Consider the following 17,800-nt stretch of genomic DNA (forward strand, 5'->3'; position numbering starts at 1 on the left):
AATATGTAATTAACAATATAAAAGTTATTAATATATTACTTAATGTGCTTTTAAGGTAACAAATTTATTTATAAGCATAAATTATTGCTTATAACATTATTGACTAATATATTAATATGTAATATTATATATTAGTAGGCATGAAATACATAAAATATGAAATTCAGTAATTCGATGGATAATCAGAAATTCAGGAATCGAATTTCAATATTCATTCCCATACTATTTTACTAAAATTTGAGATTGGATCGAATTTCATTTTACGGATATCTCTAAATTGGGTCCGCCAGTTATTTGGTTTTTGTGTGAACATCCCTAGTGACACGCTTTTCTTCAATTCTAATTAAGAAAAAAAAAAAAGAAAAATCAAGTCACACCTCAGACAACGTAACCAATTTCCCTTGTTTAACCAATTTCATTCGCCCGCCTTAGCCTGGATGAGTTAACCGCCACAGGGAACGTGCCAAATAAGACACCAATTGTATGGATTTCCTGATTCATGCCCAACAAATGGACCCCATCTCTGTCCCACGTGTCAATGAGCTGGATCTTGATTGCACAATAGAATTTCTCCAGCTAAACAGACAAACAGAATAATACTATAGTATTAAACTATTAATTGTTGATTGACATCTCGATCATTATTCATGTGATGTCATATGTGAATGCTGAGACCAAAATCTGGTGATTGGAAGATTTGCTTTTCCATGAAGAGAAAGAGAATAAAAGACGAGCAGAAAACAGAAGAATATTGAAATTCAATCATGGGTTTTTCTAAAGACAATCTGACGGGGTTTATTTTAGCTCTGCTTTCCAGTGGATTCATAGGTGCCAGTTTCATCATCAAGAAAAAAGGCCTGAGAAGAGCTGCTGCAGCCTCTGGTGTCAGGGCTGGTTTGTTTGTTTTCTTCTTAATTTTCTAATTTTCGCTTTTTTTTTTGTCTTGATAATTTCACAGTTTTGGTCTTTTTAGCATCTGGAATGATATTGCTTTTTTTGCAATTCTTGCTTGTGATATGTGTAAAGTTCTGAATATTTTCCATTTGGGTTTTTGGGTTTTGGATATTTTCTTGTCTTGATTGGTGCTCTGCATTTTTTGTAGGTATGGGTGGACATGCTTACCTCTTGGAGCCCCTCTGGTGGTTTGGCATGATCACGAGTAAGTCTTCGAATTTTTTTTTTTAATGAACACCTTTAATCTTGTGGAATATAGCATGAATAACCTGTATTGGATATAGTGTAGCAAATTTAGGATTAAAAGAATGTTAAATGTTGTCTCACCTTTGTTTAGTCTAAAGTGTGTTTATCTGATTACCAATCAAGTGCAATTGGAAGTATTCATGATGTGATTTTGTTTCATTAGAGTGGAATTGGGAGTTTCCCACAGGCATGAAACGGCATTATGAATTTTACAAGGATTGCTTGTGTATCTTTTTCTGTTGCTTCGCTTATTCCATCAAGCAAGAGTGCATTTCATACAAAGCTCATTATTTTTTTCCCGGCAACTTGACTGTTTACTGATTGCCAGCAGAATGTTTGTTGTTGTGTGGTTTCTAAAACAGTGATTGTTGGAGAGGTTGCCAATTTTGTGGCTTATGCATTTGCCCCTGCTGTTCTTGTTACACCCCTTGGTGCATTAAGTATAATTGTCAGGTAAGGAATGCATTTAATCTTCACTCAAAACACTTAATGACAATGTCCTGACAGCTCAAGTGGTATGTTACAGTGCTGTATTGGCTCACTTTATCTTGAAGGAGAAGTTGCACAAGCTTGGGATTTTGGGTTGTGTCATGTGCATTGCTGGCTCTGTCATAATTGTCATTCATGCACCACAGGAACGGTCCATCTCATCCATTCAACAAATTGTGAATATGGCAACTCAACCTGGTATGAAGGTCCTCTGTATCTGATCACATACATATTACGTACATTAACATAGTAAAATGCTTAACACAAATGCCTTTTCAATTTCAGCATTCTTGCTTTACGTGGGATCAGTGATGGTTTTGGTGTTTATTCTTATCTTCTATTTTGCACCTCAATATGGACACACAAATGTGCTCATCTTCACTGGCATTTGTTCGCTCATGGGTTCTCTCTCGGTAAATTCTGTCTATTAAATGCTCAAGTCCATATTCTTCATTCTTTATCCTACCTAAACATGGATTCTGATTTACACAGAAGTATAAAAAGGATTGGGCGAAATTAAGTGCCCAATATTTGGTAAGGTACATTATCAAGACACCTCTTGAGAATAGACTTGGTAATTAAACAGAGTCCTTGTCATCTTTGCAGTATAGGTTTTTGTTGGAGTTCTCTTGAATTTGTTTGGATTTACGAGTAATAAGAATTGCTCTTGACTACTCTGAACCAGCTACAAGTAATTACATGTATGAAATGCATCCTGTGATGTTTTCCCCGTTGTTAAATGGGCCTAGCTTTATTTCAAGAAGTAAAACGCGTTTAGAAAAATTTTCAGCATTCTGCTATAGCTTCTAAGGGAAAAATATGTAGAACAATGAAAACAATAATCTTTTCCAGTACTACTAAAGGCTTTCTGAACCTGTTTCCTTCAGAGTACTAGTACACTTGCATCTTCATAACCATGACTTAGTTGAGATTTACTTGATGATTTGCACCCTATTTTTGTTGTCAATTTCCTCTGACAATAAATTTGTGTAAAAAAGTTCAGTTTTGACCTCAAGTTGATTATACAGGTTATGAGTGTAAAAGCCCTTGGAACAGCACTGAAATTGACATTCGAGGGAAAGAATCAGCTGATCTACCTGGAAACCTGGTTTTTTATGTTTGTTGTGGCAACTTGTGTCATCACTCAGATGAATTATCTCAACAAGGTGAGTGATGACTTGGCTTAATAGTTTATGAAGATAAATTTATGTCCCAGATCTTATGATATTAAGTGGACAACAAAGCTGTTCATGCTGTAGAAACAAATGTTGTGATTTTAAAATAATGCAGATGGTTCTCTAATATCCATAGAAAAGGAGTTATGTGGTTATTTTGATGCACATCAACACGTTCTATATGGTCTCAGCAGAACAATATGTGATCAGTTCTCTTTCGACTAAAACATACAAGGCTTTTAACTGGATACAGCTCAAGTTGAAGTTCCCTTGTGCTAAAACTCCAATGAAACGTTATCCAGATATTTTGAGGCTGAAATAGGCATGCTCCTAGAATGCTAGCTGCCTACTAAGCTTAAGACTTTGAATTAGGTTGTTTTGTCTGTGCTGACTTATGAAGCTGTCCAAAATTGCACCACTAATGAGGCTGTCCAAAATTGCACCAACTTTATGTGATAAATTAGGTTTTAGGAAATAATGCAAGGAAACATTTGAAAATGTTAAAGCAGCTAATTATTTCCAAAGGCATCTTGGCAGTCGGAAAATTACCTTGGCTAATTGGCTCCATTACAACTCTATGCGGAGTTTGGGTTTCTGCAGGTTCCTGGTCAACTTTGCCCCTGCATAACTATTTCTTGAAATTGAAAACTGTCTTAAGAAATTGTGTCTCATGATCTACTATTGTTGAAATATCTCCAATGGCTTTCCATAGCGTCAACTGCTTGATCCTTAATGCACTTGCTAGGTAACTTCTAGGATGAAAATCTGAGAAAATTAGTGGAAAGGTCCATGAAAAAATTCATTTCTATTCTTGCCTGGGGTAAAATGTCAAGTGAAGAATTGGTAGTTTAGTAACGAGAATAATATGATCCTCCAGTGTGCTTCTTTGGTATGTTTTCATGGACGGAGAGAAGTACACATGGTTAACCCGCAACATGAAGTGTTTGATAAGTGAATCTGGCTACTGCCATCTGTGTTTTGATCAGTAAAACTGGAAGAGTTTGTATTTTTGAAGTTTTATTTCGTAACAAACATTAATGTTGGATATCCTAGTCCAGCACACAAGCTTTTTGGAAATTCAATTTGAAGTTTTATTATGTCACAATATTGGGCAATTTATTATTTTTTTAAAAAAAGGAATATTGGGGCAATTTGGATTTTGGCTTCTCCAATGTTTTGAGCAATTTTCCCATAGATGTTAGTAACATGTAAGATGGCATGATTGTTTGCACTTGCAGACTATTTAACTAGTAGTCTTAAGTTCTTTCTGCACATTCCCAATTTAGCACATTCCTATCTATAAGTCCTTAAAACTTTTCCATGAATGGTGTGGCTGGTGTTGAATTTCTTTTGTGTAGAACATTGTAGAATAGCCCTCTATTGCTAATTTACCCCCTTTAAGCAAGAATCCAGGTCATAATGGATTGATCAACTTCAGGATCACACACGTAAATTTTCAGACAGGGATATGAGCTTTTAAAGCTCTTTACTTCATCCAGTCTTTATCTGTTCTTGACCTTTGGTATATTGAGTCCATGCATTCTTCTTTGTTTTTTATGTGCATGGTTACACAATGCAGGTTACAAAGTTTTTTTTTTTTGCTTGGTTGATATATTTGCATGTATGTTTTGTGTATAAGCTTCCTCTAAAAGACCTCTGAGAAGACCTTTAAGTCGTCGTCTTGTTGTGATCAGTACTTCTGTTGTTTAACATGTTATTGGTCTTTTAGGCACTTGACACCTTCAATACTGCAATTGTCTCTCCCATATATTATGTCCTGTTCACAACACTCACAATTGTGGCCAGCATTATTATGTTTAAGGTAACATTCCTTTGTATTAAGGTATCTTGTTCTGAATATTATGTCCTACATTTGCTGTCTGATTTTATCTGCAATTAATGTACATTTTAGGATTGGGATGGTCAAAGTGCTGGTAGCATCATATCAGAAATCTGTGGTTTCATTGTTGTTCTCTCGGGTACGATCTTATTGCACGTGACCAAGGATTTTGAGAGAAGCTCTTCTTTTAGAGGTGAAAAGGAATCTATTATTGGCAGTTCCATAGTTTAAAATTAGATCATGTATATAGTCAATATCCTATATCATTTGATTAAAATTTATTGGTTTAATCTGAAAAGGCAATGCAGGAAACTACACACCTTTGTCGCCTACATTGTCTACACGACTATGTAGTGGAAATGGGGAATCACTAAAGCATGATGTGGAAGAAGGGCCATCCTCTGAGGAAGTGAGTTCAAGAAGACAAGATTTGTATACTTGAATGAACATGTTTCATGAAAGCTTGTGACAGAAGAATGTGAATGAAGTATTTGCAGATTGGTTACTTCCAAGTTCACCCTCGATGTTGTGACAATTTGCTGAAGCTATTGGCATCAGGTAATTTTTGCAGCTGTTGGAAGACAATCAAGTTAACCTTTTGATTCTCAACGATTGACGGATTGAGTGGATGGAAAAAAACTCAATGCTGATTCCTTCAGAGTGTGAAACTGTTCGGTTTCTTTTAATCAATGCCTCGACAAGATTCTAGGGCTAGATTGGAGAAGTCAGCAAGCAGAGATCACTGCTGAGGAATTACATCATCTGAAGCATTCGTGCCGGGAACCAATTTTTATGGCAGCTTGTGGCAGATGCAGATGGTATAGAACTTCCAATACATTTTTATGGTGTTTTTCGAACAATAACATATGAGAAATGAGCAGGTATAGCATTGGTTAATGTATATCATTCTTTGAAGAAATAGTTCTGCATAGGATTGTCATTTCGCTCTCTTTTACGGTGAGATGAAATCTCCGCTATTAAATTGGTTTATTTGAATTCATCTAATTGGAGATAGATTGAAGTGAATTTGGGCTGTAGAAGCAGGTATGCAAAGATCAGGGCAAACACCGCAGTTTTTTGGCCAATTCATCTGTTGAAAGCTAGTTTATTTCGAAGCACCCCGAGATGATGTTGGAAGACTGGACACATTTTGGACCGATTTTTAGCGTTCAAACGTTCGTATGTGAAAATAGAACATGGAAATACTTCACATTGGAAAGTAAAAACTATTGGATAGTCTAGTTGTAGGGAGCCTTCTTGAGCTTCCACGATACCATAGTTAAAACTTCTCTATCAGAAGATCCATATGCAAGATCTTGGTAAGCAGTTTGTGGAATTTGTAGGCTATAAAAAGTACATGAAATATTTCATCGAGCAAATATTCATTAGAATAGGGGTACCACATTGCATGTCATATGGTGCTCCTCCAGCTTCCAGTATTGTTTCAGTTTAATTGGTGGACCATATAAAGGCATTGGATCGAGGGTGATAGAAAGAGTATGACAAAGTGGAAGAAATGCTTGGACTGTTGGTAAATTTCAGGACAATAATATTCCACACCAGGCACAAAACAAGTAGCAATTTAACTATAAAATAGGTGGTTTGCTTACAAGGGGATTTTCTTTCCTTTTTTCTTGCTATGTTTTACAAGAAATTTGTTGTGGATTATATGGACATGTCATTGCCCAAAAGTTACCTTATATGCAATTGATTCGTACCCATAAAACTTAGGATCAGATTATATTCACAAATTCTAGGAACACTGATGTAAGACAAAAGCATTAACATTTGCTAAGACTGGTAAAATTTATTGGTGAACACCACTCGAGCAGTTACCAAAACCAGTCACCACAAATAGCTGCTATATGGCTAATGACATTATGTGGTTCAAGAAAATAAGGGACAAGATATTAGAATCTGCCCTCTAGGATTTAGTTGGTTCTCTCTGTCTTTCTCCTCCATTCTTTGTAGGAACATAATTTGCCATGAAGATAGAAATCATAAAATGAAGGATTCAATTGAAGGAGATCCAGAAACTCATATCTACCATCTTCCTGACGAACTCCTTGTTTTCCTCTTCAACAAATTGGTAGATGCTAAATGCCTTTGTAGATGCTATATTGTATCTAAACGGTTTGCTTCCATCATAACTCAAATTCATGATGTATCATTTGCAATCCCTAGTCGTAACATAAACAACATTTCCAATCAGCAAAATGATTTATACCATGAAGAAAGTTTTGCAAAGAATGTGTTACAATTTTTTGTTGATAACATCTATACCAAACCTGTACGCTATTTAAGGTACATTTTTCTCCCCAAGCCACCACTTTCTGTCTCATTTGATCCCATTGTTTTCCGAGCTTTCACCAAATTTCTGAAAAAATTAGGACGTGTTAAATCTCTTCATGTCGAGTTACCATCTTTCCACGAAAATCAGTCAGTGCTGAAATGGGAAGCCGAGTTTGGGAGTGAATTAAGCTTTTGTGTAGTTCTATTTGCAACTACTTTCAGGATAATGCAAATGGAAGATTGTGAGAATGATGTTCGGCCAATTTCACTTACAAATGAGTTGCTTAGATCGAGAGCTAATCACGCGATACAACGATTAATGGATGCTTTATGGAGGAATCACATTGTAAGACATGTTATAGAGGATCACAAGGAGCTGAAGGATTTGACAGTTTCTGATTCAAATAAAGAAGGTACACTTTGTTTGGGAGAGAACCAGATTGCTGAACTCCATGATTTATCCCCAACTTTACCAACATCTGGCTATGTGAAGATATGGCATGCTCCTATTATGCATCTGTTAACTTCTGGCCATGTGATGGAAGGGGCAACAGTGGTTATGGTAAGGCTTCTTGATCAGCAGTCTGCTGATGAAGATCGCATATTGAACAGGGTTTTTAAAGAAGAGGAGGTTTTCAGGGAAGCCGCAAAGGAAATTTATGAAAACTACAAGACTGATGCTCTTACTTATGTGATTGAACTCAATATTCCTTGATATAATAGAGATTAAGCTTTGTATTTGATCCTTTTTGTTTATGTGGAAGTTCACATTATGGAATCCCTTAATCCTTGTTCTTGAGTTCTTGAAGACTGATGTAGAATTAGGAGGGAGAAGAACTTTTTAGTCATTTCAATAATTATATACATCAGCATTGCCAAACAAGCTATAATGTGTCATATAATACATACATGCTGCAATCAAGTATAAACGGATAATCAACAGGAGATGTCATACAAAATTGCTGATCCTCTTGACAGCCACAAAAATCAAGGTTTCTACATACCCTTTGGCAGAGTTGTAAACAATAATTGGATTGAACAAAATCCTGTTAAGTAAGATGCATATTTTTTCACACTTTTGACATACATGGCAAAAGACCATTGCAGATGACACATCAAGATATTTGGAAGTGGGAGTGAAACAGCAATCACATGTGCCTGAGAGTTGATGGACATGAATAGTCTCAAATAGTTGGTTGCAAACCTTTGAGTAAATATTAGGAGACTCAATCAAGTTAAAATAAAACCTAATATCGCCAAGGATTTCAGTCGAAGATTCTAAATGAGTAATTAACTTGACCAAACAAAAGCTCACTGCAACTTCAAGATCATTAAATCAAAACTTCTGCGTAGAGAACATCGAATCCTCAACCGAATGGTTACTTACAGCCAGAGTGAAATTATTGAAATACACACATGGACGAGATTATAGGACTTTGAACCTCCTAAGGTATCAGCAAGGAGACAAAATACCTCAGCAGGAAAGACACAGGAGAGAGAACAACACACCTAATTGTACACAATACAGCGATAAACCTCAGTCCACTTTTTCACGTGTCTTTTAACTTCATGCAGATCCTGGAAATCAATTTGACCTCTATCTTTTACAGTCATTAGCTTTCCTGTTGTGTTCCTTTCGATCTGCTTAGTTGGTTCTATTCCCTCTTTACAGACCAACATTTTTTTTTTTACAGAGATAATGGCTCTTGGAGGTATTCAGGTCCACAGATGAAGTATTGAAATTCCAAGCCAAAAAAAAAAGGAAAGTACACCTCGTAAGCATCAGGACAGGAAATTTAACGTTAATACTATGTTTTCACCAGCCTTCAGCAGTCACTACCTAATAGAATTTCCAGCCTCTGCCTTAAAAGATCTCACTCTCAAAATGTATCTTTCAGGCCTGTTGCCTTTAAAGCTGTTTAACGACGGTCTACAAATTGTCTTTTTTACAAAAAATAACCTTTGTAACTAATTCTTAAAGGCTATCATGATGGACCCAAATTGATAAATACACAAAAACCTACAAGAACAATCAAGAAGAACCGATATAGAGGCAAAGAAATTCTTTATTGATGAAAACCAAGCAGCGGCGCAAAACAAAGAAAACACAACGGACAGAGGTTTCTCACTATAATCATTATCATTATCATTACTATATAAAAAGTATGAATGTTGGTATTAGGGAGTGCAAGTGTAAGCACTTTTTTATCTTAGTTTTTGCTATTCCTAAATTACCCTCATGTCTTTTAATTAGAATTATTGCATTTTAAGTGACACTAAATAAAAGAAATAAAACACTCCAATTAATTACATTTTAATGGTATTGGTAATTATAATTAAAAATTCCTCATTAAAAACTATTTACCTACCCTTGGAATCCATCTCTTATTATTATACGTATCAAAATTTCTTAATTGAAGCATGAAAATTTCTCATTAGTCATTAGTTGAGATTGTTAAAAAAATCAATTTCAAAAAATAGATATTCTCTAGAAAATAGAGAAACATACAATGAAAAGAAAAACCCTTATTCATCTGTATATCTTCACACAAATATCACGAGTAAATTTTACAATTATGCACTTTTACCAATATGAAGAATTTTTCATGTTGCACCCAATAAAATTTCAATATACAAAAAACGATGACACCTTTATAACTGAAATTGCAGTATTAAACTAGAAAAAAGAAATCTAAAATAGCACCATACAAACCACTATTATCATTAATAGCAACCGATCAAAACAAGAAAAACTAAAATAAGATTGAAAACTATTTATAAAATGACATAAAGTAAATAGCAAATGAATTAAAAAGTTAGAATATAATTCAAATAATACCAAAGACAACAACCAAATCACTGATATCTAAGGGAAGACAAACATTGTTATTGACAATAATATAGTAATACTTCATTTGTATTGGTTTGAACAAACCAAATCCATCCATCAAGTCAGAAACCATCTCCAATGATAAAATAAGAATTATAATAAGAGTAAATATAAAATAAAGAATGATAAAATGAAAATGATATCCAAATTGTTTTTGGTGATATCCAAAATACCCTTATTTTTCTAATGATTACATATATTTATTGTATTGCAATATTAGTGAATAATGGAAGCGGTTATGAAATGAAAAGCTTTAAAATTAAGTAAATTTCATTTATGGTGACAGTTGTAATTAAACAGATTTAATGCATTCCAATAATTGATAATAATGATAGCAGTTATGGATTCAAAGTTGGCAATTAAAAACTAAAACACTGCAGTATACAAAAAATTAATATTAAAATTATTAATTAGCCACAATTCTCATTCCAATTTCATGATCATAAAAAAAACTAATATTAAAACAAAAAATATTGTGCTGATATGAAAAAAGTAGACTTGTTGCTCTTGTTTCGCATTGGATTGTGCTAAAAACATGAATAAAAGAAAAGAAAAATAGAAAAACTCCAACTATCTCTATCTATAAAATTTCAATTGTTAGAATGTACAAACCAAAAAAATTTTACGTGATAGATCATTTATACTCCATTATTGACAAAAATAGAATTAACATAATACAAAGAATTCAAATTACATTTATGTTTATTTTTCTAACTTAATTATATTCTTCGTTTATAAAAAATTGTGATGATTGTGGTTTATATGCAATAGAGTCATGAATTTACAATAATTTTGGTAAAACATAATATTATCAATATTTGATATGTTAGAGTTCAAGCTATAAATAAAAAAGTGTTTGGTTCATGATTTCAGATTCAATCTTAAGGGATATGTCAACTATATTGAAATATTTTCTGTCTTTTTTCATTTAATAAAATTTTTAAAAGTAACTAACTTAAAAAAATAAATAACATAAAAATACTATATTATGACGTTGATGATCAAAATTTCATAAAAAATTTTAGTATCTGAAAAATAATATATTTTAAGATATTACAATCACGTGCAAAGCACGTGAACTATTACTAGTATCTTTATTCGTTTGTACAATAATATGTCAAATGCAAACAGCCAGACTTGGTACTTATATCCTATACAAAAACTCCTACTAATACTAATAAAGAATTCATACTCACATGGCCCACCTTAATAAAACTAGAGCTGTTAAACGAGTCGAGTCGAGCTCGACTCGAACCTCTAATTGAAGTAGCTCGAGCTCGTTCGATTAGTAATTCGAGCTTCACAAGGCGTTTGAGATCGACTCGATGTATTGGGTAGAAAACTCGAGTTCGAGCTCGAACTCGAGTTTGAAATCAAGCCGAGCTTTTCAAGCTCGAAGCTCGAGCTCGAGCTCGTTTACGGGAGACAACATATCAGCTCCTTGCACACTCATATTTAGCCTGACAAAAGAAGATACACATTCCCTGATATATCATCTTCAATTCGATAAGCCATGCCAAATGACAATACAAGGCAGAGTCTAATACTGCAGCAAGCTCGAAATAAAAAGCCAGAACCTAATAATTATGGAGTTAAAAAGAAGATAAAATTGCAGCAAAAACCATCAAATGGAGGAACAAAATGTCCAAACTTGGATTACAATGTCCAAACCAGATCAGATTACAACATGTCCAAACCAAAATGTCCAAAGTAGATCAGATAACAACATAGCCCGAACCAGATCAGATTACAACATGAAAAATTACATAAACAGCCACCAAGCAACATCAACAGCCACCAAATCAGGTTGTGAATGATTCAAGAAGTTCAAATTCCTCAAATGTGATTGATTCGGCCGCATCAAGTGATTCCTACAAAACAAAAGTATGAAAGTTATAAAATTCTTCAAAATCAGATATAAGGAAACTGTAACAACAACAAAAACATCCAATCAATTACTTACGCGAGACTTATTTTTTAGGCCATGAAGACTGCGGATCCAATTGTTGCCGCAAAGCAACATTTGCACCGTCTCAACTGACATAGAAGTTCGTCAATCATCAATTACTCTACCTCCGGCGCTGAAAGTAGATTCTGAAGCCACAGTTGTAACAGGAACGGAGAGTATATCGGCAGTCATCCTTGACAAGATAGGGAATCTCAATCTTTCCCCTTTTCACCAACCCAAAACATCTATATTTGCATTTGCATCACAAGCATACCTACTTTTCTCTAAATAAACATCTAAATCTGATTTTTCTGGTGGAGCCCTGTCAATTTCACTCACATGCATGTGAAACTTTTCTTTACCAGTTAAAACGGCGGGTCCAATCATCTTCTGTTTCTTACTAGAAGAACTAGAACCTTCATTTTGTCTTCTTTTTACAACCTGCCTCTGTTGTTGTTCAGAATGGGAAACAATGTGACAATCAACATATTCATTGTAAACCTCATAAAGATAGTCTCTAATTTCAGCCACGAACCTAGGAGCTGCATCCTCACCATAAATCACCGGAAAAGCATGATTAATAAGAAACATTTTGTATCTCGGATCCAAAATTGCACCCAAAGATAGCAGCACATTACTTTCTCCCCAATACTTATCAAATTTAGCTGACGTACTTCCAGCCATAGCCCAAATATGCTCAAAAGGGTTAAGGGCTTTTTCATTTAAAAGCTCTTTAATCCTATAGAGCTCCACAAGAAAAATGTTAACCTTTGGATACTCGGACCTGGAAATCATATCAGTGATTTCATGAAATATTTTTAGAAATTTACACACTTCTTCCACTTTCATCCACTCAAAATCAGTAGGAACATAGTGAAATCCGGGGTCAATGTCTGCATATCTTGGAAAGACATCCTTGAACTCTAAACTCGAAACTAACATCAAATAGGTGCTATTCCACCTTGTTGGACAGTCCAAAATTAGCTTTCTAGAGGGCAACTGAAGCTTTTTTTTAATTTTGGCAAATTCAAGAAGCCTAGATTCAGAATTGTTCAAGTACTTTATCCCTTTTCTAACAGCATCAATCACACCACCAAGTTGACCAAGACCATCTTGCACTAAGAGATTAAGTATATGTGCACAACATCTAACATGAAAAATTTTTCCTCCAATACTTAATCTCTTTTTTAGAGAAAAATCCTTTCTAAGTCTCCTAATGCACACATTATTGTATGAAGCATTATCAACAGTTATGCTAGAAACCTTATTCTCAATCTCCCAATCAATAAAGCACTTACTTAGAGCATCAGCTATAATAACTCTAGTATGAGGAGGAGGGACATTGCAAAAATTCAACACATGTTTTTGTAGCACCCAATCAGAATCAATAAAATGACCAGTCACAACCATATATTGAATTTTTTGACCAGATTTCCACAAATCTATGGTAATACTAATCCTACTAGCACCTTTCAACAATGATTTCAGCTTCCTTTTTTCAATTGTATAAGTACTAATGCAATCTTCTTTAACAGTCTGCCGATTAATCTTTTTATAAAATGGAGAAACCGCTTTCATGAATTTGTTGAAAACTACATGCTCCATCATAGAAAAGGGGTACTCATGTGCAAGAATCATGCGTGATGCAAGCTCTCTTACCTTTGCATGATCATACGAGAAATTTGTGATGGAAGTGATACCATCACTTGGGCCTTCGGTGAATGACAGCACTTGTTGCTTTTGTTTGCTTTGCTCCCCAATGTCCATCTTTCTTTGTAGGCAAGAATTCAAGTGTCTCTTGTGCTGAGATGTGGCTCCGGTTGCACTCTTGGCAAAAAGTTCCTTGCAATGGTTGTACTTCACTTTGATCGTCCCATTATCTAGCACTACTGTTGTCATTTCATCCCATATGCTGGATTTCTTCTTCCTTTGCTTTTTCTCAAAAGGACCAGCTCCTTCATCTCCATCTACTTGCTGTTCTCCTTCATTGCTCTCACCTTCTATCATTTCTATCTCTTCTTCACTTATCTCATCAGCTCTTTTTTCGTTGTAGTTCAATTGTTCCACTTCTTCATTATTTTGCTCCATCACTGGACTTGATGATGAACCTTGAAATGAGTTGAATGGAGAGCTGTACATTCCTTAATCAAAACACATTTAATAACCAATACAGATTTTGATTAGCCAAAACAGAAATTTAGAATAACATTTCTAAGAAATAAGGTACAAAAGTAATAAAATAGATTCCAAGAAATAATGCCCACTTCAAGTCAATTTTAACATTTCTTTAACTTGTTCCTATCTCAATTCTCAAGCTTACATTCAGATTAATGAAATAACAGAGAAAAGCTCTTAAAAACTCTTAAAATGACAATCCAAACAAAAAGTTAGTTTTGCTGAAATGAAGAAACTAAAATGAAGAAAGTTTTGCCTTGCAGAATCTTCTAGGTTGAAAAATGCTTTCACTGTCAAGCTTAAACAAAAGTGCAAAACAGGAAGAAATATCACATGCTAAAGAACAGAAGATGACTAGCTCTGTTAAAGAAATATCAACAGTCAGTTCTATAACATGGATTAGAAAATACAGAAATCAAAGAGTACAGAGACAAAAAGTGATGTTTCCTTCTTTATTTTCTTAGAGACACAAGTTTAATCGCAGCAATTATTCCATGGTCTGAACGAAATGAAACTGAAACCCCTACTGCTGCCAATTCAACCGATCCTACATGATGCACCATAGTTAAGAACCAAGGAAGATACAAACTTGAATATGTGGACATTTGTAAACGAAATGATTGGACAAAGAGTGTTCAGTAATAACACTGGCAGTAATTTCTTTACCACTTCTTGCTTCACATTTCAGTCAAAAAAAAAAAAAAGAGCCAAGATCAAGTTTTAGCAAGTCATCATTTGTGAAACTCGTACCCTAATAAAAGGTTAATATGTATATGCGCAATTTATCAGCATCAAAAACGCACATGGTGGGCTTTCATATGTTGGATGAAGCTCTAGAAGAAAAGTTGCGTAAAAAGATTCCAAGGAAATTACCCAAATGGCCAACAAATGCAGTATCTACTAATGAAGTAATTAGGTCTGCCAGAAGAGCCAGCGCAGCAGGCAATGCAATTGACAAAATCTCCAATGCCAGCACATCCAATTTAACGGGTAAAAGACATGCTATTTGAAACCAAAAATCAAAAGCAAAAACTAAACTACCGACAAGGTCTCCTAGATCAAAGAGTTATCCAATAACAATTTGTCTAGATAAAAATATGTCTAGATTCAAAAAGATTGAACACAAATGATGAGAGCATTTTTATTATTATAATTGTTTTTGGAGAGGGTCAAAACAGAGAAAACATCTTCACCTACTCATAGCTTTGTACTCAAATTACAGTTTGTATTTCTTTTTTAGTCAAAACAAAAAAATGGAAAATTAGGACTTTATCAATTAGTATCCCATTAATCTCAGGCCACAAAATTCTCACAAAGTGAAAACTCAAACCATTTATCCTGTTAAATTTCAAGAAGACCACACTAAGAATCTTAAACTACCGTACAACCTAACCCCCCCCCCAATAGGGGGCGGGCGAAAAAAACCACCAGCCCCAAAAAAATAAACAAGACAATTCCAAATTCCGTCATCCAAATTGGAAAAGAAATAAAGAGCATTAGTAAAAAGAAAAGAAGCTGAGAACCTTCTCTTTCTCTGTTCTAAGATAGGACATTTTGGTTTGATAGTTAATTGACTCCACTAGTTTTCAGTTTCCAAAAATTTTCCACCAATTAGGACCAAGTTTGGATTCTCATAATTCTGATTAAACACGTAGTCACACACAAATTCAAAAACTAAGTCACTATCAAGACAAATTGACTGCCAGACACACTAAAATGACTTTTCAATCAACATGGTACTAGTACAAAAATATACTGCTAGTAGGTATTATTCTGGAAACAAGCAAAATTGAAACCACTAAGCGATGCATAAGCAATCCGTCCAGGTGAAATTCGGGATAAAACACAGAGATAAAACACAGGAAGCCAACGGGATACGAGGAAGCCATACGGGATACGGGGCTATCCACCATTAACCAAAACCCACACAGCCTCTTAAAACCAAAATAAATTGCAAAAATTGAGAAGAAATGGTTACCAGAATGCAGCGAATCGGGATATGGTAGAGGCCCCTGGCTCTACCGAGGTGGCTCCGTATGGCACTGCTCACGGAATCAAGAGAAGGGGATTGAATGATGGCAGTGAGATGGTGGACGGATTGGTGATGGAGGTGAGATGAATGGATTGGTGAGTCGAATGGAGGCTGCAGCTGCGGCTGTGGAACGGGGAAAGGAAAGACCTAAAGAGGAAAGAAAAAATTAGGGATGGCGCCTGGCGGTGAGATGGTGGACGGATAGGTGATGGTCCTGATGGAGGTGAGATGATGGATAAATTGGAGAATGGTGAGTCGGTGACGATGGTGAGAATGGAGGGTGCGGGCGTGTGGCTGCGGCTGTGGAACGGGAAAAGGTAAGACCAAAAAAGGAAAGAAAAATTAGGGCTACAAACGGGAGAATGACTTAGGTTAGAGTACCACATACACAATGAAATGATGCTAATACCCCTACTCTTCGAGCCTACCGAGCTTAAACGAGTACTGAGTAGAGCTCAAGCTCGGATCATTTGTCTCTGTAAACGAGCCGAGCCGAGCCCTTATCGAGCCGAGTCGAGCTCGGCTCGTGAGCTACCTGGTTCGATTAACAGCTCTAAATAAAACCAATCAATCACACTAAAGCCACATGACAACATACATAAATAGCAAAAGTTTGGTTTATATTTCTACATATCAGGTTGCTTCATTTTCATTTACAACCCATATTAGCTAGCAATCATCTGACTTCAAATTGTATTAATTTCTACTTGGATATCCATCTAGTCTGTTGACATCTTAGAGAACACTTGAAAATGCCTCCACAATATCTGGCCTACAACAAAAACATTTGTTGAATCCAAACTCAAAGAGCAACTCAGGGTTTTAGACTATATAATTTGAGTAGTAGAGGACGTTGGTGCAATTGATGCACAATTTCACTAACAAAGTGGGGATAAAGATGATGATCTTGAGGCGTGTTTGACACTATCTTTAACGTGTTATTTACCCCCTCCCCCCCGAACAAAGTATTTGCTGCAGGGTTATGACAAATTACCTCTAGAATACAACAAGATTTTTAGAGTAACTTGATAGTAAATGTCAAGTTTGCTCTACAAAAAAATGATCAAATTTTCTAGTTAGTTTATGTGTTAGAGACTTGTTATTTTATAGTGAAAAGACAGCCCAAGGGTTACAAGTTATTTAGCCACTATTTCACACGTTTATGGACATTTATGAATATTGAAAGGTACCATTAAACCCCTTTAATGGATAGAAAATGCCAAAAACGTTTTAGAAACTTTTGGCTTCCAACAAAATCTTAAGTTTCCGAACTTTTTTTTATGGTAACAAGTCTCATTTCTATTTCATTCACAAATTATTCCAACAATCCCTCACTTAGTTTGCGAATGAAATAAACAAACTAACACATAAAATGCCATGCATAAAGAAAAGTATTGTTGATTTAAACTTTTCTTTTAGTGTAAGCATATCACCAAATCTAACCAAATCAATGTTGCATATAACATTAAACCATGATTTGAAAATTAGACTAGATATACAACATACATGTATTATAAACATTGATCAATTCACAAAAAAACTTTAGCATTATTACCGGCCATGTGTTCCATCCTAGATTCATGATCATAAGCAAAAACAAACCTAACTTTTACTAGAAGTGGCACTGCTCCTATGATCATATAGGTGAAGACACTTTCATGCTTTATAGGACCAAGCACTAAGAAAGAATTTACACTTCATTAAGAGTATAATTTCAACGTATACTCAACCTCTTATAACATTATGCACTAGTGGGTGG

At 35.0% G+C, this 17,800-nt stretch overlaps 3 protein-coding genes across 9 annotated transcripts; 2 read left to right on the plus strand and 1 right to left on the minus strand.

Moving 5' to 3' along the window:
• The first annotated feature begins 586 nt into the window (after positions 1–586).
• Positions 587–5,730, plus strand: LOC113702382 (probable magnesium transporter NIPA6). 7 transcript variants are annotated; one of them, XM_027223587.2, is made up of 10 exons: positions 597–894; positions 1,103–1,159; positions 1,563–1,653; positions 1,727–1,887; positions 1,975–2,102; positions 2,718–2,855; positions 4,594–4,686; positions 4,777–4,897; positions 5,013–5,113; positions 5,193–5,730. In XM_027223587.2, the coding sequence occupies exons 1-10, from the start codon at positions 765–767 to the stop codon at positions 5,304–5,306; spliced, it is 1,134 nt and encodes a 377-aa protein (XP_027079388.1). In that variant the 5' UTR covers positions 597–764; the 3' UTR covers positions 5,307–5,730. The 7 variants fall into 7 exon arrangements, with proteins under 7 accessions (XP_027079420.1, XP_027079411.1, XP_027079388.1 ...); XM_027223593.2 differs by having other exon boundaries at positions 5,202–5,730; XM_027223572.2 differs by having other exon boundaries at positions 600–894; positions 5,004–5,113.
• Positions 5,731–6,007: 277 nt separating this feature from the next.
• On the plus strand, positions 6,008–7,711 carry LOC113693536 (F-box protein At5g46170-like). The gene has a single exon (XM_027212078.2). The coding sequence runs from the start codon at positions 6,710–6,712 to the stop codon at positions 7,709–7,711; it is 1,002 nt and encodes a 333-aa protein (XP_027067879.1). The 5' UTR covers positions 6,008–6,709.
• A 4,351-nt stretch (positions 7,712–12,062) lies between these two features.
• Positions 12,063–13,601, minus strand: LOC113693546 (zinc finger BED domain-containing protein RICESLEEPER 2-like). The gene has a single exon (XM_027212086.2). The coding sequence runs from the start codon at positions 13,599–13,601 to the stop codon at positions 12,063–12,065; it is 1,539 nt and encodes a 512-aa protein (XP_027067887.2).
• Positions 13,602–17,800: the final 4,199 nt, after the last annotated feature.

This window comes from Coffea arabica, chromosome 1e, assembly GCF_036785885.1.
Source record: "Coffea arabica cultivar ET-39 chromosome 1e, Coffea Arabica ET-39 HiFi, whole genome shotgun sequence".
In the NCBI taxonomy this organism is placed as follows: Eukaryota; Viridiplantae; Streptophyta; class Magnoliopsida; order Gentianales; family Rubiaceae; genus Coffea; species Coffea arabica.

Excerpts from the sequence above, each read along its gene's own strand:
- LOC113702382 (XM_027223572.2), top strand. The coding sequence starts at position 765 with ATGGGTTTTTCTAAAGACAATCTGACGGGGTTTATTTTAGCTCTGCTT. Across the intron at positions 1,888-1,974 it reads GAATATGGCAACTCAACCTG|CATTCTTGCTTTACGTGGGA; the intron begins GTATGAAGGTCC and ends TTTCAATTTCAG. Across the intron at positions 5,114-5,192 it reads AAGGGCCATCCTCTGAGGAA|TATTTGCAGATTGGTTACTT; the intron begins GTGAGTTCAAGA and ends ATGTGAATGAAG.
- LOC113693536 (XM_027212078.2), top strand. The coding sequence starts at position 6,710 with ATGAAGGATTCAATTGAAGGAGATCCAGAAACTCATATCTACCATCTT.
- LOC113693546 (XM_027212086.2), bottom strand. The coding sequence starts at position 13,601 with ATGGACATTGGGGAGCAAAGCAAACAAAAGCAACAAGTGCTGTCATTC.